Consider the following 26,550-nt stretch of genomic DNA (forward strand, 5'->3'; position numbering starts at 1 on the left):
GAGAGAGAACATCGATTGGCTGCCTCTTGCATGCCCCACACTGGGGATCGGGCCCACAACCTGGGCATATGCCCTGACCAGGAACCGAACCAGCGACCTCTTGGTGCCTGGGTCAACACTCAACCACTAAGCCACACCAGCAGGGCCTTTTTTTTTTTTTTTTCCTTTATTGGTTTTTAGATAGAGAGGAAGGGAGAGGGAGAGAGAGATAGAAACATTGACGAGAGAGAACATTGATTGATGTGGGTCATTTTAAAGCCTCACTTTAATGCCGAAAGTAAGTATAAATATAATATAAAGTGAAGCTCAAACTTTGTATGACGTTTTAGAAAACTATTTAAGGCACCCAGGGATGGTTTGGAAGGAAACTTTGAGAGTCATCCATTCTTTTTTTTTTTTTTTTTTAATCCTTACCAGAGGATATTTTTCCATTTTTGTTCAGATAGAGTGGGAGGGAGAGAGAGAGAGAAACATCGACGTGAGAGGGACACATTGAGTGGTTGCCGCCCGCACGACCCCAATCATGGCCAGGGAAGAACTGCAACTGAGGTACGTCCTCTTGTTCGGAATCGAACCCGTGACTCATTGGTCCTCGGGCCAACGCTCTAACCACTGAGCAAACCAGCCAGGGCCATCCATTCTTTCTAAAGCATCCTGCCCTGACCCCTGTATGCAAACAGTTCAGCCTCCTGGATATACCCAAACCCAGGGACATGGAGGCGGGAGCAGAGGGCAGGGTCTGGAGCCAGACTCTAAGATTAGGGCATGGCTGAGAGAACAGGGAGGCGAGCCAGCCAGCCAGAGGTGGACGGGCTGGCACTGTGGGCGTCCTACTTAATGCCCAGCCAAGCCTGGGTGAGGAAGATGGGTAGAGCTGTGGGAAGACACAAGCACACGCCAGCCAGTCTCTCACTTCCCTTTTTATTTCCTCTGAGATCTGCAAGAAGCAGCACCAGGGAGGGAACCCGCCCTCCGGCCCCTGGAAAAGGCTTACTCCCCACACCCCATCCAGGACACAGCCAGCACCTCAGGCCCCTTTCCCCTTGGGGAAGGTGGGTTCATACACACACACACACACACACACACACACGTGCATGTGCACACACACGCATGTACACTCTGAGCATTGCACAGCTGGGGCTTTGGGGGTAGCCTGCTGGCTGATCCCACAAGCCCCAGGAGGCAGCAGGAGGACGAAGGCCCAGAAGAAGGGCAGCCCCACACACTGGTCTCCAATCCAGGAGGAAGAGGCCCATCCTTCTAGCACAGGGGATGTCTTCAGTCAAGGGTGCATTGCTTTGGGGGATTTTTTTTTAGGGATTGTTTTCCCCTTTTAGCAAGTCCCTATAAAAATAGAACTTCTCTTGGTATTTATAAATGCACGGCCCCTGGCTTTGTGCATATATTACAGGTATAAAAGCCGTAGGAGGCATTCCCTTTGGTTGCGCAGGCCTTAGCTGCCTGTCATCCAGGTCCCTTGGCCTCAGAGGTCTATGCAGTCACCTCGGAGCTGCCCAGCCCCTTCAGGGGGCCCTCCCAGTCAGTGGTGTACTCCTTCTGCCGGCCGCGGTAGTAGAAGAGGTAGGAAGGTAGCAGGAACCCCAGGAGTGAGGCGAGCAGGAGGCCCAGGTTCACCTTGAGGGCAAAGAGAGGGAGTCAGATAGGTTCCCGTTCTCCCTCATCTTCCTCAGGGACCCACTGCAGCCTCCAACTGGAAGGAGAAGGCAGCCATGTCGCTCCAGGTCCTGGGCCAGAACGATGAAAACAGCCAGAACCTATTGTGCTCAGTCACTGTTCCAGCAGCATCTCAGGTGATGTCGAGCGACCTTGTAAATCGGCAGAGCCTGGTTTGAACCCCAGCTAATGCCATTGCCCCACAGAGGACCCTGACTGTGGGATCACTGGTGGTGCTGAGAAGAGGCTTTGGGGTAGTAAAAGGAGCTGGGGTGCTCAGCCTGAAGGACGGAGGCTCTGGAGGCCCAGCACAGTGGCCGCATGCAGGCTTGGACTCGCCTCGCATCCCCCTCCACATTGCTCTGGGCATTGCTCTGGGGCCCTGGGCAAATCATCTCCACCCTCAGTGTCTCCTTCTCAGTGCCCCTTGTGGCAAAGATTAAGCAATAAAAGCACACGACATGCTCAGCACCTAGGGAAGGCCCTGTAAATAGTCACTGTCACTTCATGGTTCTTATGGGAGAAGGGTTTATGGGAGTGAGTGGCGCACGGGGGCACAGAGAGAGCTTTCGGGGGGCAGATGTCCTTTCAATGTAAGGAAAAGCCTTTCCAACAGTCCCATCGGCTGCTGCCTCGTGCAGGAGTGGCACCGTTCCTGAGGGGGCTTGGAGGGGGCCCCTTTGTTGGGGTTGCTGGAGAGGGTCCCTGCATTGGGTGGAACTGGATCGGATCAGGACTGGGCCATTTCACGTGTCACCAGGGAGCTTATTAAAAACAGACTCCTGGGCCCAGCCAAGAGCCACCAGTTCTGTAGTCTGGGGAATGTGTTCTTAGCACTCTGTGAGGGGTTCTGACGGCAGCCAGCTTAGGGGCCCCCAGATTACAGACTTCCAAGGTACCTCCTGGCTGAGATGAGAGGAGGCAAGGAGTCTACCACGTGCAAACCCCCCACCCCAACTCCTGGGCTGCACCCAGGAAAGGGGCTCCTGCTTCCCCCATGTCACCCCCAGTTCTCACCCAGAAGGGGTCTCCTTTCAAGGGTCCGACCATGACCATGAAGAGTGGCTGCTGGAGCAGGGCAAACACGGCACTGATGAGGGACTGCAGGCCGGTCAGCGTCCCAAAGTGGTTGGACGGGAAGCTGTCAAGGAGAGGGGGTGCCAAGCATGAAGGATGTGCGGCCCTCTCCTGCCCGGCACCCCTCCTGTCCCCTTCCCCAGACACTGCTCTCTGTCAGCCAGGTAGGGTGGAGCTTTAGGGTTCAGGATCTATGTGTGTGCTCTTTGGTCCATGGCTTGGAGGGTGCTATGACGTCAGGGCCACCAAACTGGCTTCTGACACCTACTGTCCATGTGATAAAGCAAGTAACTCAACCTTTCTGAGCCTCACTTCCTCCACTGACAACAAGGCTAGCCCTAACCTCACCAGGCTGTTCATTGATTCTTCTCACCAATATTTACTGAACTCCTTCTGTGGGCCAGGTGCCAGTCTAGGTGCATGGAGATTCAGCCATGAACCAAACCAACAGATTCCTGCCCTTGTGTAGGTGGCATTCTGGTGGGGCGGGTGGTAGTCACCCAGTGAGTGAGATATAGACAGAGTGTGTTAGCCAGTGATAAGAGCCAAGGGGAGAAGTTAAGCAGAGAAGGGGGGAGGGTGTAAGGGGTTTGCACGTATAGATAGGATGGCCAGGGGAGGTGTCACTGAGGAGAGGACAGTTTAGTGAAGACTTAGAGAAGGTGAGACAGCCGTGCATCTTAGAGGAAGAATGTCTGAGAAGAGGGAATATGCATGGAGTTTATGAGGCCATGGGGGGAGGGTAAGGAAGACGGCAGAGAGGTCCCCGGGCCTGATCTTGTGGGGCCTTTTAGCCATAATAAAGCCTTTGGCTTTTTCTCTGAGCGAGACAAGACGGGAAGCCATGCAGTGCCATGAAGAGACTTATGTCCCAACAGGTGTCTTCAGCTCTTGCGTTATAAATAGCCCGAGGGAAGGCGAGGGCAGCCAGAACGGGGCTGGTGGGGGGGGGGCTGATAAGAAGGGTTGGATATGGAGTGGGCAGGATGGTTGCTGGATTGGGTGTGGGGTGTGAGGAAGTGAAGAATCAAGAGTGACCCCAGTTTTAGCCAATGAAGGGAACAGACCTGAGATGGCTGCCAAGAGTTTCAGCTAGGGGGTGTTGGTCAAGTGCCCCGCAGTGCCCACCACCAAACACGTACTCAATAACGGTCATGATTTTGTCACCGCTACTGTAATAGCCTGTGTTCCTGCCTCGCAGACACAAGGGATCAGAAAGAAAGAAGGGGAACTGGGGGCATTCAACAGGAAGGACGAAAATTATAAGGCAACAAGACTGCAGTCTGGACATATCTACAGGGCTGACACGGGGAGAGAGGCCACTTGGGGGGCCGTTCCAGAGAGCAGACACAGGACCCAGTGTCGGCAAACCAAGTACTTCAGCTTCCTCTAAGAGGCGACTTTGTGACAGTGGACCTGTCCTACAGGGGGTGGGCTGTGTCTGAGGACGTGATCTCCCGTCATGAGAGGAGCTCGAAGCGGGCAGTGGACCAGATAGCCTCCCAGATCCCCATGGATCTTCTCCATCCACCCCATCCTCCTAGAGCCAGCGTTCCAGGGAAGCTGGGGAGGCCATGCCTCCCCGGGCTGGAAGGGGTGCCTTAGAGGGGGTCTGGGGCCCTTTCTCTTATCTCTGCTCTGGGACCCTCTGCTGATGGGGGGGGGGGGCAGAAAGGCAGTTCAGACCAGGTTCACTCACACTGCAGCGTAGAGGCCGCCACAAGCCGAGTGGTAGAAACCTCGAACCACGGTGTGCAGGACAAAGGTCATAAACTGAAACCAAGAGGGAGAGGAAAGAGGTTTAAGGGCGGGATGCAGGCAGGACGAAGGGTGGGTGATGGGAAGAGGGAAGCGGAGCCTCACGGAGCCCACCTATACAAGCAACCGCCTCCAACACCCAACCTACCAGAAACACTCCCTGGAAAGCCTAGGAAACAGACCCCGAGGGGGACCACGGTTCCGGTTCCGGTTCCGGGAAGGCAGGAGCCCTGAGAGGCAGGGAGGGTGGGGAGAGCGGAGGTGGGTACCTGGAGGTGTAAGTTGTTGATGAGGCAGGTGAAGCCGAAAGACACGAGCAGAACATTGGTCAGGGTGAAGGCGTTGATGGCGTTGGTGAGCTTCTGGATCTTGCGGTAGCGCGGCCTGACAGATCTGGTGGCAACCCCGTCCCTGGTGAGGACAGATCATCACCAGCCACTGCCGCTGCCTCTACTTTCCAGGCAGCTCCCAGCGCTCGGCTGGCCCCTCCCCCTTCCACTATGCTTTTGCCAGTGGGGAAACTGGAAAGGAAAAACTGTTTCTCCAGTCCTGCGTGTATTATTACTTTTTTAATGTTTTCATTGATTTTAGAGATAGAGAGGAAGGGAGAGGGAGAAAGAGATAGAAACATCAATGAGAGAGAAACATCAATCGGCTGTCTTCTGTATGCTCCTCCTCCCCCCCCCCCCCACACTGGGGATCTAGCCAGCAACTGGGGTATGTGCCCTGACCGAGAATCGGGAATCGAACCAGCGACCTCTTGGTGCATAGGATAATGCTCAACCACTGAGCAACACCTGCCAGGCAAGTCCTGCGTTTCTTAAAGTGTGGCTCCCCCACCAACTACACCAGCATCACTGGGGACTTCTTAAAATGCAGACTCCAGGGCCTCAGCCCAGACTGCAGACCGCAGACTCTCGGGTGTGAGGCCCAGGAATCTGCATTTGGACAGAGATCCCAAGGATGTCACTCACACACTGAGATCTGAGACTCGGAAGGAAGGTGCGGAGGGGGAGCACTCACACCACCTCTATGGGGAAGGTGTCTCTGCCCACCAGCCTGGAGGAATGCAACTGCCCCGCAAGGCCCTCTCTGTGGCAGGGTTGGGCTCCAGGCTGGCTCAGGGGAGGGGTCAGTAGGCTGGGATGAGGGCAGGCTGGCATCGGTCCTGGACAGAGGGCCCTGCGCATAGACTCTGGCCACCAGGAGCGGAGGGCAGAGGAGGAAGGCTGGTGCCAGGCCCGGGCACCACTGGCAGGAAGGGACGCCACCGATCACTCCTTAGACACCTCTCTTTGTCTCCCTCTCCCAGCCTCATAGGACAAAGGCCATGGGCTTTTGGCACTCTGTCTCCTCCTAGCCTTGAGAATGCTTTGCAGTGTGCCTTTTATAACACAGGTTCTGCAGCCCGCTACTAAACGCTTGTGATCTTGGGAAAGTTCCTTACCCTTTCTGTGTCTCAGCGTCTTCATTTGTGAAAGGAGGATAACGTACCTTCCTCAGAGAGCTGTTGCAGGACTAAATAAGACAATGCAAGGTGCCTAGTACACAGTCAGCACTCAGTGTCAGCGGTATTTATCAAACAGGTCGTGTCCCCTCTTAGCCTCAGTTTCCTCATCTATAAAATGGGGAGCTACCTCTGCTCTCTCAGGGCTCTTGGGAGAATGAAATAAGATGCTGGATGTGAAAACACATAGAAAATGAAAAGCACCATCTGACTACCACCATCCCTGTGCAGGTCACCTGGCATCTCCGAGGGCCATGCCCTCAGTGGGGGTGTCCACACAGTCCTTGATCCGCCAGTCCATGATGTAGCCGATGAGAGGGCAGGTGAGCAGACATAGCAGCTGCATGGCCCCAAAGACGGAGGAGTAGAATCCAACTGGACAGGGTGGGAAGGAAGTGGGGTCAAGAGCTGGCACGAGGGAAGCCAGCAGCCCAGTGGGCACCACCCACTTCCCGTGGAGAAGAGGGAATGCCAACACAGCCTTCCTCTGACCCCACAGAATCAGATCTCCCTGCCAAGTGCGCAATGGCAAGGTGGGTGCAGGCCAGGGTCTGTTTGCGACCCCCTACCTGTCTCCTCTGTTCTTTGTTTCAGGTCGATAGTCTCTGTTGGGAGGAGCAGGGGGAGAAGCCAGAGTGAGGGGAGCACAACCAGGGTGACCCTCCTGTGTCCCCCGTGGGCTCAGCAGCACCTCACCTTGCTTGTGGCCGCCGGTCACGAGGAACTCCAGCATCTTGTTCATGGCAGCCATGTAGAAGATGACCCGCAGCTGGGTTATGCCCATGGTAAGGAGGCTCCACAGGAAAATGGGGGAGCAGAGGCTCTTGCGGAAGGGGACAGACTCTGGGGAGACAGCAGGAGCCACCCCTGAGCCCCAGATCTTCCATTTCCCTCTGAATGTCCAAGGCTCTGATACTCTGTGACTTTGGATAGAAATTAGTTTCTTCAAAAACAAGGGTTCAGACTCACTGGCCTCCAAGTTCTTGCCCAGCTCTGTAACTATCTCAACCAAACATTTTCAGGTGACTTCTGGATGTAAAACCATATGCTTGGTATGGTAATAATAACTCTAGCTACTATTTATGAAACACTATGTGCTGCACACTTGACACGTATTATCCCATTTAATCCAACTGTGCAACACCCCTGTCTTTGCCATGTATTACAGAAGGGGAGGCTGCGGCTCAGGGAGGCCAGTGACCTGCCCGAGCTCACGGGGCTGGGAGCTGCCGGTCAGCCAGATTCAGCTCATGCCCCCGTAATTCAGCTGTTGAAGGACCAGCAGGGGGATACCACCTAGCAACTGCACGGCAGTTCTGCATTTCACAAAAGGTTTCTGCGTCCATGGCTTCATTCAGTCCTCACATCTAACTTCCCTGTGAGATGGGTGTTATCAGTGCTGGTTTAAGAGATGAGGAAAGTGAGAGCAGAGTTAAGTGACCTATCCAAGTCATATGGCATGTAACAGGGGTGCGGGACTCAAACCCCCAGCTCCTGACTCCAAGGCGGGTGCTCCCGCCACTAACCTCAGAGCTGACACCTTGGGAAGTGGCCCAGGCAGAAGGCAGGTTGCAGCTCCCCCTGGGGCCAGCAGGGGGCACTGGCCAGCCTGGTGTTGGAGGGCCCCGCTCACCTGATGCAAGAGGCTCAGCCATCGCAGGGAGCCCTGATGAAAGCAGTTGCCCCACAGGCCTGGAGACCCTGCCCCATCCTCTCTCCCTCACCCCAGGAATCCAGCAGAATACCCCAAGATCTGAACTTCCCAGAGTTTTCTGAGCTCTGATTCCCATTCCCCACCCCCCCATTCTGTAAATGGGGATTGCCCACCTACATTATGTGGTGTTGTGAGAACTAAAGAGGGGAGAAATGAGCCCTTGGGCATGAGTGCCCGTCGTCCCCAGTCCCCAAGGCTGGCACTTTGACCAGACACTCACTGTCACGAGGGTTCTCTGAGGTGCCACGAGCATCCTGGGAGAAGATGTCACCTTCCTCCATGCTGGGGGCCCTCTGGCTCAGCCGCTGCCCCACATTGGTCACATGGGTGTAGAAGCGGTCGCCTGTCACCTTGTGATCCAGGGCCAGCCCGGTGAGCTTGATCTTCTTCCTGCCGGCAGCCCGGCCGGAGCAAGTAGGAACCAGCCCTGCAAAGCCCACCTGCAGCAGCTTCCTCTAGGGGGCTGTCCCGGTCACCCTGGGGTGCTGACACCCTTTTGCCCAGCATTAACATTCCCCTTGATGAGCTCACTAGTGCGGGGCTCACATCTCAGTCCCTCAGAGCAAGGCCCAGGGACCAGCCTAGCGCCCAGTAAATGAAGGGTGGCTGAGTTGTTTTCCACTGGGGCTGTTGCCATGGAGGCAGCATTAAGAACTCAGACTGGAGTCAGAGAGCCTGGTACACTCCCCTCTGAAAGGCATGACCTCAGGAAAGTCACTTTGTTCCTGGCCTTTGTTACTAACGGAGTTAATGGCAGAATCCACGTCATAGGGCTGTTTGAGGATGGCACGAGGGCCAAGCACAGTGCCTGGCATACAGGAGAAAATAAATACCAGCTGTTTGATGGGCACCCTATGTGCCTGGTTGTGAAGCACCTCATACACACTCTCACATACACTCACACACTCACACTCACTCACTCACACATTCACACACTCATACACACACTCACACACACTCTCACATACACTCACACACTCATACTCATACTCACAACCTTTCTCACACACACACCCTCACCCTCTCACACAATCATACTCATACACACTCTCACATACACTCACACTCACATACACTCACACACTCATACTCACACACACCCTCACCCTCTCACACAATCATACTCACACACACTCTCACATACACTCACACTCACACACTCATACTCATATTCACAACCTTTCTCACACACACACCCTCACCCTCTCACACAATCATACTCATACACACTCTCACATACACTCACACTCACATACACTCACACACTCATACTCACACACACCCTCACCCTCTCACAATCACACTCATACACTCTCACACTCACATACACTCACACTCACATACCCTCACACTCACACACTCATAACACTCTCACATACACTCACACTCACATACACTCACACTCACACACTCATAACACTCTCACATACACTCATACTCACATACACTCACACTCACATACACTCACACACTCATACTCATTCACACACACCCTCACCCTCTCACATACAATCACACTCACATACACTCACACTCACACACTCATACTTATACTCACAACCTTTCTCACACACACCCTCACCCTCTCACACAATCATACTCATACACACACTCACATACACTCACACTCACATACACTCTCACACTCATAATCACACACACCCTCACCCTCTCACACAATCACACTCATACACTCTCACTCTCACATACACTCACACTCACACACTCATACTTATACTCACAACCTTTCTCACACACACACCCTCACCCTCTCACACAATCATACACACTCTCACATACACTCACACTCACATACACTCACACACTCACACCCTCACCCTCTCACACAATCATACTCACACACACTCTCACATACACTCACACTCACACACTCATACTCATATTCACAACCTTTCTCACACACACACCCTCACCCTCTCACACAATCATACTCACTCACACTCTCATACACTCACACTCACACACTCATACTCATATTCACAACCTTTCTCACACACACACCCTCACCCTCTCACACAATCATACTCATACACACTCTCACATACACTCACACACTCATACTCACACACACCCTCACCCTCACACAATCACACTCATACACTCTCACACTCACATACACTCACACTCACATACACTCACACACACACTCATAACACTCTCACATACACTCACACTCACATACACTCACATTCACACACTCATAACACTCTCACATACACTCACACTCATACACACACACTCATACTCATTCACACACACTCTCACCCTCTCACATACAATCACACTCACATACACTCACACTCACTCTCACACTCACACACACTCATACAAACACACACACCCTCACCCTCTCACACAATCACACTCATACACTCTCACTCTCACACTCACATACACTCACACTCACATACACTCACACACACACTCATAACACTCTCACATACACTCACACTCACATACACTCACACTCACACACTCATAACACTCTCACATACACACAACACTCTCACATACACTCACACTCACATACACTCACACACTCATACTCATTCACACACACCCTCACCCTCTCACATACAATCACACTCACATACACTCACACTCACATACTCTCACACTCACACACACTCGTACACACACTCACACACACCCTCACCCTCTCACACAATCACACTCACACACACACACTCTCGTCCTAGTGAACTGATGAGCTGGGGAAAGCTGGTGCTCAGGCTGCCCCACAGAGGGTGGAATATATGATTCCTTCGGATCCCCCTCCTGGGTCCACATGGCTATTGTTGGGGTCCCTCCTACTCTGATCCTGTTCTCCAAACCCAGAAAGGATAATAATAAAAACAGTCCCCATGTTTTGACTGCCTCTTATGAGCCAGGTCTATTCCAAACACCCGTGGGTGTGTAGGATCAGGCCCACAGTAAGAATGACAAAGCAGAGCTCAGACAACTTAGGCGACCTGTAAACCCAGGCCTCTGCCTTCAAAGCTCACTCCATCCACGGTGCCACCGCACCCCTGGCCTCCCTTCTGCAGAAGGGAGCCCCCCGCCCCGCCAGGGCCCTGCAGAGCCACTCACTTGTAGCTGCCTTCCTCAGGAGCGGGAAAGGCTTCACTGGGCCAGTTGAGGGCACAGTTCAGAAAGATGAGGCAGGCCAGGCCCGACCAGGTGAACATGATGACCACGAAGGGTACGCCAGCATCGTAGATCAGCTGTGGGAGAGGAGGCGGACCGTGGGGAGGTCGAGCGGCTCCAGAACCCCCTCTTCCAGCCGAGGTACAGCCCCAGCCTCAGAGGCCTCAGAGAAGGTCTCCTCTACCCCACTCCTTGCAACCAGTTTGAAGATGAGGAAACCAAGGCAGGAAGTTTGGAGTCAGGCCTAGAAGCCACCACCCTCCTCTTCCCTTTCCACTGCTTCACCCGAGAGTGGGGTGAAGTAGTTCCCATGAGGTACCCCAGTTGCCCACTACAGCTCAGAGTCTTTGAAGTCTTCATGATCATCATAAAAAGACACAGAGATTTTGCCTATGACTCTGTACGTGTTTGTTTAACACCAAAATGTCATTTCGTTTTATGTACAAAAGAGAACGAAGGCTTAGGTTTACCAGGCCTGACCGTGTTTACCCTGCCCCTTCCTGGCCTGTTCCCCGGGGGAAGGACAAACCCAAGCTAACAAGCCTTATCTCACCTTTCACAGGTGCTGATGGGGGGGGGGGCGTGCTCTGCACACAGCCTCCTACCCTAGGACAAGGAGGTCTGAACGGATTGGGATTCTGTGCCACTGCGTCAGCCCCTCTGCTGGGGAAGCCAGGTTTGGGAGATGGTGTCACTCTTCTGTCCTCCCAGCCACCCTGGGAGGACTGGTGTCTACCCCCCACCCCCCCGCCCCACCCCGCTCCTGCTCAGATTTCCAGTGCTGCTCAGGAAAACTGCTCCTGCTGGGGGCTCCTTGGGCCTTGGGACTCTTTCTTCCCTAAGGGCAGCACAGAGCTTCAAAGGGCCACATCCCAAATGAGTGGGGATACCTGTGGCTCCTCAAACCCCGCTGTCTTAGCTGAAGAGAAGGGAGAACCACCACCTTCCATGCTTGCTGCTACCTGACCAGCTGGCAGCCACCACCACCACCCCCCCCCCCCGCCCCCAATGTACACTGTGAACTCCTCTGGGGATGCTGGGCAGGTGCCTTCTAAACTACTAAATGAACTGCTCGAGGTGAAATGTAAGGGGCATACTGTGGGCCAGTTGAAAGGGAGCTTTGTTACCGTTTGATATCAGAGGAAGAAACAAGACCCCAAACCTGCCCAGAACTAGAACTCGGGCCTTCTGGCTCCGGGTCCACCTTGCTGACCTGCCTAGGGTCTGGCCTGGCATGGACTAGCTTTGTGACCTTGAACCCAGCCTCTCCAGGGCAGGGGAAGGAGATGTGGCCAGAAAGATTGGATAAGGCCAGAGAACCAAGAGCCTTAAATGCCTACAAACAGGTTGGACTTGATTCTGCAGGTGAAGCAGAGTGAGTGAGTGAGTGAGTGCTCCATCTACGATCACTCTGTAAGTCGTGTGAATGACAAGTGGGAAAGAAATGATCAGAGGCAAGGAGACCCGCTGAGAAAGCCTGTGCTGGCCCAGGACAGAGGGTGGAGGCCTGGACTAGGACAACAGTGAAGGAAAAGAGAAGAACAGAGAAATCAGACCCACTGGTGGGCAACAGCACCTGGACTCTTCCCACGACGCTTCAGTGCTTTTCCCAGAGGTGGTTGGAACTGACCTCTGCATGGCAGGAACTGAGTCACAAGGCTCCAGCCACTACATACACCCCTCGCCCCACCCAGTTCTTATGTCAAGGCAAAAAAAAGAAAACACAATGACCTCACTATCCCCCCAAGCTGTTCCAAACCTTGATTCCTGGGAACGTGATGGCAGAAGAGGCGTAGGAGCCGATCATGAGGGCCATGATAGTGGAGCGCAGGTTGCCGAACATGTTGGGCAGCTGAGGGAGGAGGACAGTGCCTGTGAGCAGGGGAGACCCTGACACACACCCAGGCCTCCCATTTCCTTCCCAGCCCTGCCTGAGAAACTTGGATGCACCCACCCAGTGTCCTCACAGTGAGCTCCAAGAACACTAGCCCCATGAGACACCACAGACAAGTTCTAAGGCAAATCAATGTCGGAAACTGCTCTAACCCCTCCTACTGTCTCCCGAGGCACTCTAGCATCTAAAAGGCTCCAAAAAGGACTCGCACAGAGAAATTTGCCAATCTTGTTTAACTCCCAGGGTTTCCCAAGTTCATTGTTTATGGAGCCACTTTACCCTGTGATGCCTCTTAATAACCCATGAAATTAATGTGTAAGAAACACTTATGTACTTTAAGGTATATAAATGTCAAATCACTGTGTTGTACACCTGAAAGTGATATAATATTGCATATCAACTGTAATTGGAAAATCAATGAATATTTTAAAAGTACTAATCTAATGCAATTCATTTGATGGAAGAGAAAATTGAGACCCAGAGAGGGAAGAAATGTACTCAAGTTCACAGAGCACGGTAATGACTTTCTCCCCTGTCTGGCCATTCCAGTTCTACTCCAGACCCAAGGCTGTGACCAGGGCTGGCTCTGTAACGAAATGGTGCCCCTTAACCTTCCCAGTGGCCCCAAATGCCCCAATCTACAGTTTCTGCTGAGCTGGGACAAGTCATGGGACAGCTAGGGAGGTGAGGGTGGGACTAAGGGAGGCCAGGTGTCAGGGAGGTGGCTCTGACATGCACAGAGTTCCCACCAGTAGAGAATTAACTGATTGTGTGTTCTGCTCACTGGCCTGAGCCAGGCCCTCAGGGTAGGGGAAAACAAAGTCATGCCACCCTCTGTGTACACCCCACTCAGGCCCCCCCATCCTCCCCAGGTCAATAGATCCCATAGCTGAGAAGGGCCTTAGAGGCTTTTACCGTCTCCACAGAGAGGAAAACCGAAGCCCAGAAGGGAACCTCAAATAGCCCTGGAAAGGAAGGTGGGTAAACACAGAGAACTGAGTCCCCCAATAACTTCCAAGTAGCTATGAAAAGGGTGTGGGGCCAGGCTGACCCCCACTCGGAACAGGTTTCCCTGGCACCTGTATCTGCAAGGCACGCTGCCAAGGCCACTAGGGGAAGTGCCAGGACCGAGAACAGCCAGGCCTTTGACACCGCCCCGCCACCCCGCCCCCCAACCCAAGGGTCCCAGGGCGCTGTCTCCACCCAGCAGGGCGCAAGGCCAGCTCCGCTAACCCAAGGCTGACACGCTGGGCAGCACTGGACGTCCTGGCTTGGATCTGTCCTGGCGGGATCCGAGCTGCGCAGAGGCCTGGGGGGCGGGGCCGGAGGCGGGGCTGGCGCCAGGCCCTGCCATTGGCTGGAAATTGCTAGCGCAGGGCCGGGGTTGGAGCAGTGGGCGGTCCGCAGGCAGAGCCCCCCAAGCCTGACGCCTAGGCCGGCCAGGACCGGGTCTAAGGTTAGGTCCCCGGCCACGCCGCTGCGCAGGGCAGGTGAGAAGGGATCTGGGGCCCTGAGCCAAGATGCACAGCGTGGTGAAGGGGCTGCGGAGGTTGGACGCGGGGAGGAAGGGATTTGCTTCCTTAGAGAGTTGTGAAATGTCCCAGGCTGGACTGAAGAAGGGCTGGGGTGAAATTCAGCCAAAAACAGGAAGTTTGGTGGTCAGGCAACCCTTATCCGAAATAAATAACCAACTCCAGCCAGAGGCTAGCCCAGACAGCAACCGCTCCCCTCACCACACACTCGTAAGCCTTGAACCTTTATACTCACTGGCCCACAAGCATGTACACTTAAAGTAACACACATCAAAACTCACATACATGCCTCAGAGATCAAGCCATGTGATAAAACCGTTTTTGTGGGTCAAGTGCAGTCAAGTGTTGGCAATTTCATGATTCAATCAAATACACGCACAAATACCTGTGCCTTCTCACCTGTGCCCTTTCCAGTGGACGGCACCACAAGTACACAGTGAGACAAACACATACTGTCCCAAGCTGTCCCCTCCCTGTCACTATCGCATTATCCAGTTTTATTTTCTTTCCAGCACTATGACTACAGATGTTATTTATTAGTGCACTTGTTTGGGGGATTGCCTCTCCCCCAAACCCCCAATGCAAGCTCCAGGAAGCTGAGGACGTTCAGTGCTGTGTGTGCTGCAGCCCCAGTGCCTAGAACAGAGCTCCACAGACAGTGTGGGCTCAGGGCACGCGCGCACACACGTGATCTTCGTCCACTGGCCCTCTCCACTCTCACCTTCACTCACTCCTACCCCCACCCACTCCTGAGTGCCCTGCTGCCAAGCCAGAGCCTGTCATACTCACCGTGAGTGAAGAGAATGTTAGGCAGATGCCACCAAAGCCATTCAAGGACAGCGCCAGGAATATCAATGGAGACAGAACTGGGAAGGGGAGAGGGGTGGATGAGAGCTTTTGGGAGCTGTGGGAGACCAAGGGCAGAAGGTGGGGTAAACATCACCTTTATCCCACCCACTCTTTTCTCATGGTGGCACCAGAGGCCAGACCTCTCACCTTTGGTGTCCCGAGAGGCCAGGGCCATGAGGGTGCAGGATGCAGCAAAGCTGGCACTGTGGAGATGGGGGGGTGGTGACTATGAACACTGAACCTCCCCTCCCCCTGCAGCAGCAGTCCTTGCCCTCCAGCTCCCCAAGGCCTGGCCCAGCCACCTCACCTGCCAACCAGCCGTGTGGGCCGGGGGCCAAAGCGGTCCATGAGGATCCCCAGTGGCAGGGTGGTGGCACTGAGCACGAAGGAGCCGATGGTGAAGCCCAGGTTGAGCATCTCTTCCTGATGGTCACAGCTGGGCCACCGGGGTTGTGCATCCTGGGTGATGTTAGTGGTGTTCTTAGCTAAGGAGGGGAAAGTAGGGCTCAGCACATAATAGCCGGAGCAGCTGGGCATAGGAGAGAGGGGCCTGGGATCAGGGGTCCGGTACTCAAATACCATGCCTCTGATTCACTGCCAGCCTGGTGACTTTGGGGGTGGCCTAGAGTCATATCTACTCTGGTGGGGAAGGGGCTCCATAAATGATAGCAACTGGTATCTCACCCAGGGGAAGTCTAATCAGAAGCCTCAACCAGCTCAAACATGATCATGGAGATCAAAGTATTTACCAAGTTGTAAGATTCACTCAATGTCCAAGCGTCTAGTGGGCAGACTGCCAACAGGAAGCACCCTCAGATTTGGGAACAAAATCAGTGAGTGATGCTTAGATGACGTAACAAGAATTCACTTCAACTTTAGATGAAGCTTTCCCCATAAATGACATTCTGATCAAAAGTAATAGCTAATATTTACAGACCATTTAGCTATGTTCTAGGCATTGTTCTCCATGGTCACTGAATTAACTTTCAACAGCCCCATGAGTCAGCCAATAAAGTATCTCCCCAATCTCCAGATGATAAAACTGAGGCACAGAATTAGGACCAGGGTGCTGCCCTCCAATATCCTTCAGAAGTTCACCTGGAGGCCCTGTCCTCCACGTAAACTGCCAACTTGGAGTTGTGACAAGTCAATGAAAAAGGCTTGTGGTGGGGGGAGGGTGATTTCACTTCACTCAGTGCTCAGCGAGCCATGAGGTGGCAGCTCCACTGCCTGTTTGTTACTTAGGCATCATTGCCAAGGGCAAACTCAAGGTGCACCTGGAAGGCAGACAGACCAGGGTCTGCCTTCCCACCACCATCCTTACTAGCTGTGCAACCTTAGACAGAAACTCCCCCTCTTTGAACCCCAGGCCCCCTGCCTGTAAAAGGGAGCAGAGAATGCAGAACCCACAGGCTCCTTAGGAGATTCTGTTGGAGAAGGCGAACAGAGGCCTTCTCCAACAGAACACAGTGCACAGTGCCTGGCCCAGAGAAGGTGCTCCCGAAATAGCTGGTGAAGGAGAGATAAAGCCCCCCCCGCCCCGGAGGGTCAGATGTGGTCAACCTCTTCTCTAGGAGCTGAGGATCCCACAGTGAATAAGACAGGAAGCTCTCAGTGCTCCTGGGGTTTATATTAGCTAATAAACAAATGGATGCTGATTTAAAGAGTGACAGGTGCTGTGATAGGAGGATGTGATAGTGCCTGGACACTGGGGGTTGGGGTGGGGGAGCCCCTGCTCCGGATGGGGACCATGACCCTGAGTTCTGATAGTTGAAGGACTTGCAGGTGGCAGAAGGGTGAAGTGATCTGTGTATTAACATAAGGAAGAACATAAAAAAAAATTCAGATCGTGAATGTGGACCAACCAGGCGAGGAAACACCTTGGACCTTGGTGAGTATCCTGTCAGGAGATACGAGCTGCTGAGGAAGCTGGGAAGGGTGCTCAGGCCCCTGGAAGAAGTGGTTAGGGGTTTAGACCACACAACCATTGGGGTTCAGGCTGATCCATGATTTAGTGATCTTTATGATCACTGTTCATTTCTCCGCCAGGTTAGTCTGTGCCCATTTATTCCATCTATAGTCACTTATTGGACATCCACTGTATGGCAAGCACTCTGTTGGGACAGTGGGTAAAGCAGGAAGAAATGCAAAGGTAATTTAGGCTAGAGGCTGCAAACAGAGGACCAGCAATGGCTCACACACAAATTTTGTGTGGCTTGGAAAATTTTAATTGGGTGCCAGTCTAAAATCAGGAGCTATTACATAAAAATCCAGAATTCTGGCTTCTCTGTAAGAAATCAGATCTGGCCATTGCTGGGGCCGAGTGGAGCCACCTCTCTTCACCAGGGCTTGCCCCCTGAAAGTCACCCAAGTCCTCACCTCACTTTTAGCTCTCAGACATACCCATCTTACAGTTGCCCTGATTTGCCGATTAACTGGCTGGCCTCTGTTGTCATTTGAGTTTGCAGCCCCTGAATTAGACACTGCCCCTGCAATCAAAAGACACTTTTGACAATCAAAAGACACTTTCTCTTACAAACCGTCCCAGTAGCTCTAAATTAATTAACACTGTGTGAGGCTTTTTCATATAGTATCTCATTTAACCCCCACAACAACAATTCCCATTTTATAGAGGATGAGGCTCCGAGAAGCAAAGCAGCTCACAGCCTCACAGCTTCTGACAGGCAGGCTCAGATTCAAAGTCAAGACCACGTCCAGAGCCAACGCTTCTCCTTTGCACCAACCATAGGGCCTCTCTGTCCTGAAGAAGGCAGCTTCATTAGTTTCCCAAGCCCAAGTGCCTGCTGCCAAGTCAGTGTGCCCTTCCACGGGTGCAGAAGTCCAGCCCCATGGGTTGATAATAGCTCCAGGTCAATGAATGCGTTTGTTTCTCTGGTTTATCGATCAGCCTCTTGTGAGTTGGACTAATCCGAGCTAGTTCCTGAGGCCTGATCACTCTGTGTGGTTGAAGAAAGCCAGACTTCTGAAGCAAGAGGGAAGCAGGCCAAGATGCAAAGACCTCTTAGACTCTCCCCATGTCAAGACAACAGAAGAGGTCTTTGAAATCTAACCCAACTGCCCCACTTCCACAGACAAGTCAAGGAGTTAGGTTAGCGATGGGGTTAGGCTTAGGAGCCAGGGAAAACAGTGTTTCCCCAAGTGTGGTATGCATAGCAGGTGGGGTGCTCAAGGTGGGTTTAAGAGGCACAGGGAATGGGTTTCATGGTTTATAGTTATTAACTATTTGAATGAGTATCACACACACACACATATACATACATACAAAGATATACACATGTATAGAGGAACATATATATATGTATATTAGAAACATATGTGTACATATGAATGTATTAGAAACGAGTATGAGGTATATATGCATGTGTGTAAATAATATCAAACCCAAGATTCCAAGCATATGACACTTTAAAATGAGGTTAATTATTTTTAAGTGGGTTGATTTAAAAGGCAGTATTAAGTAAATAACAGCACCTCTGACACCAGAAACAGTAAAATCGTGAAGGTGAACAACAAATGAGCAGGTCTGAGAAACACTGGAAAACAGGGTCAAGGTTAAGCATTCTGCCTCTGGAGTCCAGAGCGTGGCTGTGCTGCTGAAACCCTGAGGCTCTGTTATTCCACCTGTGAAATGGGCATAGTGGTGGCAGCCCCCTGACAGGCTGGCTCTGGGGATTGCTGAGCACACAAACCCACAAAATGATCCTGTTTTCTTTGTCTCCAGGAAGTGAGCACTTCCTCACCCCGCTGCTTCACTTTCCTGCAAGTGACACAGGTGCTCTCACCAAAACTCCCGTAGCCAGCTAAACTAGCCTACATCTGGACTCCTACAGGAGGACCTAAGCTGAAGGAGGTCAGGGAGAGACATCTACACTATTTCCGCCAGGCCTAGGATAAAGGGTCCAGAGTTAGGTCTGGGGTTGAATACTCACTCTGCTCCTATTTATTAGCTGTGTGACCTCAGGCAAATTACTCAGTCTCTCTGAGCTTCAGCTTTCTCATCACATCACACACCTACATCACAAATTTATTGTGAGGACGAATGATCTCACTAGCAAATAGTAACTGCTTAATGAACTTGAGCCATTGTTTTCTTATTTGGGCACTTATGTGGGATACAAAGCAGTGTGTGATAAACTGAACTGCCCCTGCCTAAATTCTGAGTGACACAGTCCTCTTTAGCTGTGACGCCCTACAAGTGGGTCAACCATTCACGCAGGGGGGTACCTCAACAGAGGGAGAGCAGAAAGCACTGAGAAGACAGAGGGTGTGGCCAGGGAACCCCAACGCCAACACTAAGAAACACCTCAGTAATGAGCTCCACATTTGTTAAAATGACATCATCTGGTCCTCACATCACTGTACAGTCTTGGAAGTGGAGATACAGAGAGGGTAGGTGATTTGCCTAAGGTCACACAGTAAATGCTGGCAAAACTGAGTCCAGAACATAACAACCTCCACCAGTTGTCTGAATTTTGCAGTCTTGCTCTCATTTAATTTTCACAACAGCCCTAAAGTAGTGAGTATTGGTCGCTTTTTATAGATACACTAACTGAGATAGTAAGAAAATTAAGTAACTGGCTCACATCAGATGACTGGCCCATAGCAGAGTTGGAGGTGACGCTGCCTTCCTGTTTCCACTCCCTATGGGGACACGTATTCCTGGGCTGATCCTGGATAGAGAGAGGCTGAGACCACAATGAATGGGGCTTCAAGAAACAGAAAGTAGGCATTTTTGATCTGGCAGCATGATTGAGGTAGAATGGAGTATAGCACCCCCAATCAGCCTGATGTCTCAAGGACTGAGAATGGAGCCCCTTGAAGGGAAGAGAGGTAAGGGTAGAGAGACATTTGCCCTGTTTGCCAAGAGTGGACAAATAAGTTCTGAGAATAGAACGGTCTACTTCAGTCACCTCTAGTGATCCCACACAAGCAGGCTCAGATGCAAACTCATTTCTGAGCAACTCAAAACACCAAGTGGATGTCTCACACCACATACAAAAATTAACTCTACATGGACTAAAGATCCAAATGTAAGAGCTAAAACTATACAACTCTCAGGATGAAATATAAGGTTAAACTTTTGTGACCTTAGATCAGGCAATGGTTTCTTTCTTATATTTTTTTTAATGTTTTGCCCTGGCCAGTTTTGCTCAGCGGTTAGAGCGTCGGCCCACAGTCCAGAGAGACCTGGGTTCGGTTCCCGCTAAGAGCAAGTACCTCGGTTGCGGTTTGTCCCCGGCCCCAGATGGGGTTGTGTGGGTGGCAGCTGGTCGATGTGTCTCTCTCACATCATTCTCATTCATATTCTCTCTCTCTCTCTCTCTCTCTCTCTCTCTCTCTCTCTCTTTCTCTCTCTTCCTCCCTTTCTCCCTCTTGCTCTATCTGAAGATAAATGCAAAAATGTCCTAGGGTGAGGATAAAAAATAAGTAAATAAATGTTTTTATTGATTTTTTTAGAGAGAAATAGGAAGGGATAGGGAGAGAGGGATAGAAACATCCATCAACTGATCCCTGCATACCCCTCACTGGGGATCAAGCCCAAAACTTGAGCATGTGCCCTGAATAGTAATTGAACTGGTGACCTCTTGGTCCACAGAACAACATTCAACCAACTGAATCACACAGGCTGGGCAGGCAATGGTTTCTTAAATATGATACCAAAACACAAATAGCAAAAGGAAAACTACATCGATTGGATGTCATCAATATTGAAAACGTTTATGCTCCAAAGGACACCGTGAAAACACAACCCGCAGAGGGAGAAAAATTTTGCAAATCATTATCTTATAAGGGACTTGTATCTGGAATATAAAAAACTCTTACAACTCAATAATAAAAAGGCAAACAATGCAACTAAAAATGGGCAAAGGATCTGAATAGACGTTTCTCCAAAGAAGATGTACCAATAGTCAAGAAGCACATAAAGATTCCCAACATCATTAGTCATCAGGGAAATCCCAAGTCAAAATCACAAGAGGTTAACATTTTATGTCCACTAGAATGGCTATAATGAAAAAGATAAGCCCTAGTCAGTTTGGCTCATCAGTTAGAGCGTTGGCCTGCAGACCAAAGGGTTTGGGGTTTGATTCCCAGTCAAGGGCACATACCTGGGTTGCAAGTTTGTTCCCCAGCCCTGGTCAGGTACATGTGGTAGGCAACCAATCGATGTGTCTTTCTCACATCAATGCGTTTTTCCTTTCTCTCTCTCTTTCTCTCTCTCTCTCTGTCCCCCTCCCTCCCTTTCATTCTATCTAGAAATCAATGGAGAAAGTCTTCGGGTGAGGACTTAAAAGATAAGTAATAACCAGTGTTGTCTAAGTTGTGGAGAAACTAAAACCCTCATATACCACTAGTGGGAATGTAAACTGGTGCAGACACTTTGGAAAACAGTCTAACAGTTCCTCAAAAGTTTAAACACAGAGTCACCCTATGGCCCAGCAATTCCACTCCTAGGTATATACCTAAGGGGAAGGAAAGTGTGTGTCCACACAAAAACCTGTACACAAATAGAAGCATTATTCATAAAAACCAAAAAGTGGAAAGGAGCCCCATGGCCATCAACTGATGAGTGGATGGTGTGGTAGACCCATACAATGGAGTTTTACCCAACAATGGGAAGAAACCAAGTCCAGACATGTGCCACAACATAGATGAACCTGGAAAGCATCATGCCAAGTGAAAAAGACTGTCACTGAAGACCACATATTATAAGATGCCATTTATATGAAATGTTCAGAATATGCAAATCTATTATTGTCATAGACAGACCTATGACAGAAAGTAGATGAGCAATTGGAAGTAGAAGGGGGTGATGAGTGTGGGTACTGCTAATGGGTATAGGGTTACCTTTGGGGTAAAGAAAATGTTTGAAATTGTGATGATGGTGGCACAACTACAAACCATTAAATCGTATACTTTATTTTTGGTTGTTGTTTTTTTTCTTTGCAGGCATTGAGTATATTTATTCAACTGCAACTATTTCTTCAAAGACCATTTCTTTATGTTTAATAGCTTTTTAATTTTTAATTTTTGTATTTTTCAATTACAGTTAACATACAATATTATACTAGTTTCAGGTGTACAACATAGTGATTAGACGTTTATGCTCATTATGAAGTGATCACCTGATAGGTCTACTACCCCTATGCCACCATACATAGTTATTACAATATTATTGACTATATTCCCTGTGCTATACTTTACATCCCTGTATCTATTACTAAGACATGTGACATGTCTTACTAAAGCTCTTATCCTATTTTTTAAAACTCAGGTGGACTCCTGGCCAGTTTGGCTCAGCAGTTAGAGCGTTGGCCCATGGACCAGAAAGTCCTGGGTTCGGATCCCGCTAAGGGCATGTACCTAGGTTGTGGTTCATCCCTGGCCCTGGTTGGGGTCCCGCAGGTGGCGGCCAGTTGATGTGTCTCTCTCACATCGATGTTTCTCTCTCTCTCTTCCTCCCTCTCTCCCTCCTGCTCTATCTGAAAATAAATGCAAAAATGTCCTCGGATGAGGATAAAAAAATTTTAAAAATAAATAGATAAACTCAGGTAGCGGAGTGGGCAGCAAAAGAGAAGCAGGAGTGTGGGGGTGATAAAATATTCTATATTAAATATTGATTATGGTGATGGCTCCTGAGGTGTACAAATATGTCAAACCTTCAATAAAGCTGATTTAGCCCAGCCAGCTGGTGTGGCTCAGTGGTTGAGCGTCGACCCATGCACCAAGAGGTCACCAGTTCGATTCCCAGTCAGGACACACGCCAGGTTGTGGGCCCGATCCCCAGTGGGGGGCATGCAGGAGGTAGCCGATCAATGTTTCTCTCTCACATTGATGTTTGTATCTCCCTCTCCCTTCCTCTCTCTCTAAAATCAATAGAGAGAAAAAATTTAAAAATTAAGTTGATTTATTTTCAAAAAGGTGAGAAGACAGGAAGAAGCTACTAGAGTGACAGGCATCAAGGCCACAAAGACAAGTCCTCACTAGTTTCCAGGGTAAGCAAGTCTGAGGGGACCTGGGCTCCCTACCTCCGTTTGCAAACAGGGCTTCCCCAAACCCTTCTAGCTCTTTGCCTGGTTCTCTCAGCCACCCTGGAACAGCTATCACTTCATCCCAAGCCCTCTCCTCCTGACCCAACTTGCCTCCCCAGGCCAGCTGCCAACGCTAATCTCTACCTCCTCCAGCACTCATTACCCCGTAATTGGGGCCATCCCTTGATGCCACCTGCTGCTTCCTTACAGATAACATGGCAGGGGCACAGCAGCCTGTGGTGGAGTGAGTGCTGCCCAGAGCAGAGATCAACACCTCTCCAGCGACACCCCCAAGGCCTCAGCTTTCTCCCACAGCCAGGGTAGGTGCCCCGAGTGAGTTACGTGGAGGGGCCAAGTAAAGCCAAGAAGACACTAATATTTATCAAGCACCATTGACTCACAGCACCCCCACTGAATACATATTATTCCCATTTTGCAGCCCAAGCCTTTGAAGCTGTGTTTTAAGGAACTCACTGATGTCACCCAGATGGTAAAAGTGTTAGAAGCTGGAATTCAAACTCAACCTGGTCTTTCTCCAAATACCTGCTCCTCAGTATGGAGGCTGGAGGAACAGAATAAAGGGAAGGGCCAAATTCCACATCCATCCAGGTCCTTAGGCAGAGCTTGTTGGCACAGCTCCCCTCGGAAAAAGAAGATGTCTTTCCAGCAGATAGCCCAGGGCAGTATTTTGTTAGATATGGTTAGATGACCTTAGAAATGGAATGTTAGAATTCCCACTCCCTGGGGATCACACAAAGTCATGGTTATTGAAATGGAAAATAGAAACCATCTACAATGCCCGGCCTAGAGGAAATAAAGCTATTACTTTGTACAAATGGGTGATTTGAAGACACGGGGGCTCAAAGGTCCTGAAAAAGGAGTGCAGGCCCTTTTTGGTCAATCCACTTTGTAGGTTCTCCTGGGCCTTATTTAGTCCTAGTCAGAAATTCCTCACCAATTAGCTCTAGCCAGTCCCCTTCTAGAAGTCTATATCTTGCTCTAGACCTGAGGCTATCAGAGGCTTAGGACCCTGCCAGTCAGTCCCAGGATCTGCATGCCCAACAGGATACCAGCAGTCAGGATGAAATAAACCAGGTAGAGTGCCACCCATTCTCTAGATGAAGTTTGAAGAGGTCAAGAAGTGGGCAGTCCAACTTCCTGTCCAGTGCTCCAGTTTAAGCAACCCAGATTTCTGTCCGCTCAGCCACCTGTCCTTCTCCAGGGTCCACCAACCCTCTCTGCTACCCCTCTCCCAGCCCAACGGTCCCCTTCTTGGGCATACCTGGGCACATGCTGGAATAGAAGCCCTCGTTCTTGAGCATGATCAGCAGGGAGCCCCAGCCCAGAAGCACGGCAGAGAAGAAGAGATTCTCCACTACAGCGGTGCAGGCCATCCACCAGCGCCTCTGGTACGCCTGCTGCAGTGTGGGGGCCATGCTGGCCGCGAGCCTGCACAGGAACAGAGCGCTGAGTGAAGGGCCCCCCAGCCCCCCCTGGCAAGGGTCCTGCATCGTGATGCTTCCTGAGACCCCTGGAGCCAGCCCACGTGGGGGCCTTCATGGAGGCCCCATAGATCACTGGGTTTTCCGGAGGGTGCCGCCAAGCTGGCTCTGGGCGTGCTGGCAGTGCCAGGGGCGCACGCGGCACTGAGCTCTCGCCAGGCCACTATTGGAGGCAAGAAAGGTCTGTCTGCGTGCAACAGCTTACTGGAGCGCTGCCAGGCTCTTCCACCCAGAATAGGAGGCGCAGAGCCCCGCTCCTAGGGGCCAAACCCACACTTCCCTAGTCCCCAAAGGTCAGCAAAGGGCAGGGCGCACTCTGGATCCACCACTGGCCAGTATCCGAGCTCCTGCTCCAGTAAGGACCCCCCAGAAGCAAGCAGAAGGAAAGGGAAGTCTGAAGCTGGCCTAAGACACCCCCCTTCCTGTTGCCCCTATAGGACCACTCCTCGCCTCTGGGGCTGGACGACAGCTAGCCCTCCTCTACTCCGCACCAGGCGACCGGTGTCCCTATAGTTTCTGATCCAAGCCAACAGCTGCCACGTGGACTAAGACCCAGGGCGGGCCCACTTGCGACCCCGGCACCCTGGGGCACCACTCACTCACTCTTTAGGGCTTGCGATGCGCCCCTCGGAGCCCGCCCTCCAGCTCCTGCCCAGGGAGGGGGCTCGGGCTCCCGCAGGAAGTCCGGCGGCCCGCTGACTTTATAAGGGCAGTGGTGGCTGACGGGCGGGCGGGTGTGTTTACCAGAGGGAGGGAAGGAGCCCGAGCTCCCCCCGCCGAGGCCGCGGTGGCCGTGGGAGGAGATGGGACTCCGGCAACTTGGGGGCGGAGAACCGCCAGGGCGGCGAGACCGAGGAAAGCAGAGAAGGGGGACAGGGAGGGCAAGGGCCGGGGGAGGGGGAAGCACGAGTCGCTTCGCTGGGGACCTCAGTACCCTCATTGGAGAAATGGGACTTTGGATTCAGGCGCTCCAGCAGGTCCAATCAACCCCCGAGAGAGGAGAGTCGCTCAGAACAGAGGAAGTGTGGCCAGAAGGGGCCCAAAGGAAGCGGGGGGCGGGGGGACGCGCTTGAAGAAACAGAACTGGGCACCCCGGGACCCAAGGGCTCAGGTAACGGGTTTTTCTTGGACAGCCTGGAAGTGTGGGTGGCAACCCGCCCCATGGCTCTCAGCTGGCGTGCGGCTGGTCCCCGACCCCCACCAGCGGCTCACCTCGGGTGGGGGCAGATGCCCCTCCTGCAGCTGCAGACGCTCTGGGAGCGCAGCGCCTTAGCGGCGCGTGCACACTCTCGGTATCCCGTGCCCCACGGGCCCAGCCCTGACCAGCACCCGCTCGGCGCTCCTCGGTGCTCGGGTCCCCAGGCCTCCGGGGTTCAGCCCGACAGCTTGGTGTGCTCCCCTCTCGAACAAGTCGGGGAGCTGGGAAGCCCCTGGGCAACACCGGTCCACTTAGCGAGACGGGGAAGAAGTGGACCTAAAGAGTTAGTGCTTGTATTTATACCCGTCCGCCCGGGGCTGCACCCTGAGGTAGGGGCGGGGGCTCTCTTCCCTTGCTCTCCTCCTAGGTCGAGTTTCACGCACACGTGACTCGTACTCTGGTCCCCGGCACACGCCCCAGCACCTAAAATTTCCACCGTGACCTCCTCTCCTCTCCCGCGGCCCCCCAGACCAATCAGGCAGCGCCCTCTCTTTCCTTGATCAAAACAACCCGAGATTTGGCTGCAGCAAACACAGCGCGACGCAGGGCCGGCTTGGGTGGGGTTTTTAACTGTACAGATGGGAGCGATGTTTTTCAAGAGGCAGAATGACACAGGTTTCTTTGGA

At 52.0% G+C, this 26,550-nt stretch overlaps 1 protein-coding gene across 8 annotated transcripts; it reads right to left on the reverse strand.

Annotated features, from left to right (window-relative positions):
• Positions 1-597: 597 nt before the first annotated feature.
• SLC43A1 (solute carrier family 43 member 1) lies at positions 598-26,195 on the reverse strand. Of its 8 annotated transcripts, none has more exons than XM_036257947.1 (15): positions 17,553-17,692; positions 15,923-15,984; positions 15,481-15,658; positions 15,321-15,376; positions 15,114-15,190; positions 12,658-12,750; positions 10,842-10,975; positions 7,951-8,120; positions 6,713-6,859; positions 6,586-6,621; positions 6,253-6,391; positions 4,779-4,920; positions 4,451-4,524; positions 2,692-2,815; positions 598-1,635 (listed from the first exon to the last, which is right to left on the reverse strand). In XM_036257947.1, the coding sequence occupies exons 3-15, from the start codon at positions 15,588-15,590 to the stop codon at positions 1,492-1,494; spliced, it is 1,446 nt and encodes a 481-aa protein (XP_036113840.1). In that variant the 5' UTR covers positions 15,591-15,658; positions 15,923-15,984; positions 17,553-17,692; the 3' UTR covers positions 598-1,491. The 8 variants fall into 8 exon arrangements, with proteins under 8 accessions (XP_036113840.1, XP_036113835.1, XP_036113834.1 ...); XM_036257942.1 differs by lacking the exons at positions 15,923-15,984; positions 17,553-17,692 and adding exons at positions 24,507-24,673; positions 25,939-26,195 and having other exon boundaries at positions 599-1,635; XM_036257941.1 differs by lacking the exons at positions 15,923-15,984; positions 17,553-17,692 and adding exons at positions 24,507-24,673; positions 25,330-25,435 and having other exon boundaries at positions 599-1,635.
• Between the last annotated feature and the right edge of the window lie 355 nt (positions 26,196-26,550).

Source organism: Molossus molossus, unplaced genomic scaffold, assembly GCF_014108415.1.
Source record: "Molossus molossus isolate mMolMol1 unplaced genomic scaffold, mMolMol1.p scaffold_m16_p_13, whole genome shotgun sequence".
NCBI lineage: Eukaryota > Metazoa > Chordata > Mammalia > Chiroptera > Molossidae > Molossus > Molossus molossus.

Coding starts and splice junctions, on each gene's coding strand:
- SLC43A1 (XM_036257942.1), bottom strand. CDS start 24,660: ATGGCCCCCACACTGCAGCAGGCGTACCAGAGGCGCTGGTGGATGGCC. Junction 10,976..12,657: donor TCACGTTCCCAGGAATCAAG/GTTTGGAACAGC, acceptor CCTCTCCCACAG/CTGATCTACGATGCTGGCGT. Junction 1,636..2,691: donor TGAAAGGAGACCCCTTCTGG/GTGAGAACTGGG, acceptor TTTGCCCTCAAG/GTGAACCTGGGCCTCCTGCT.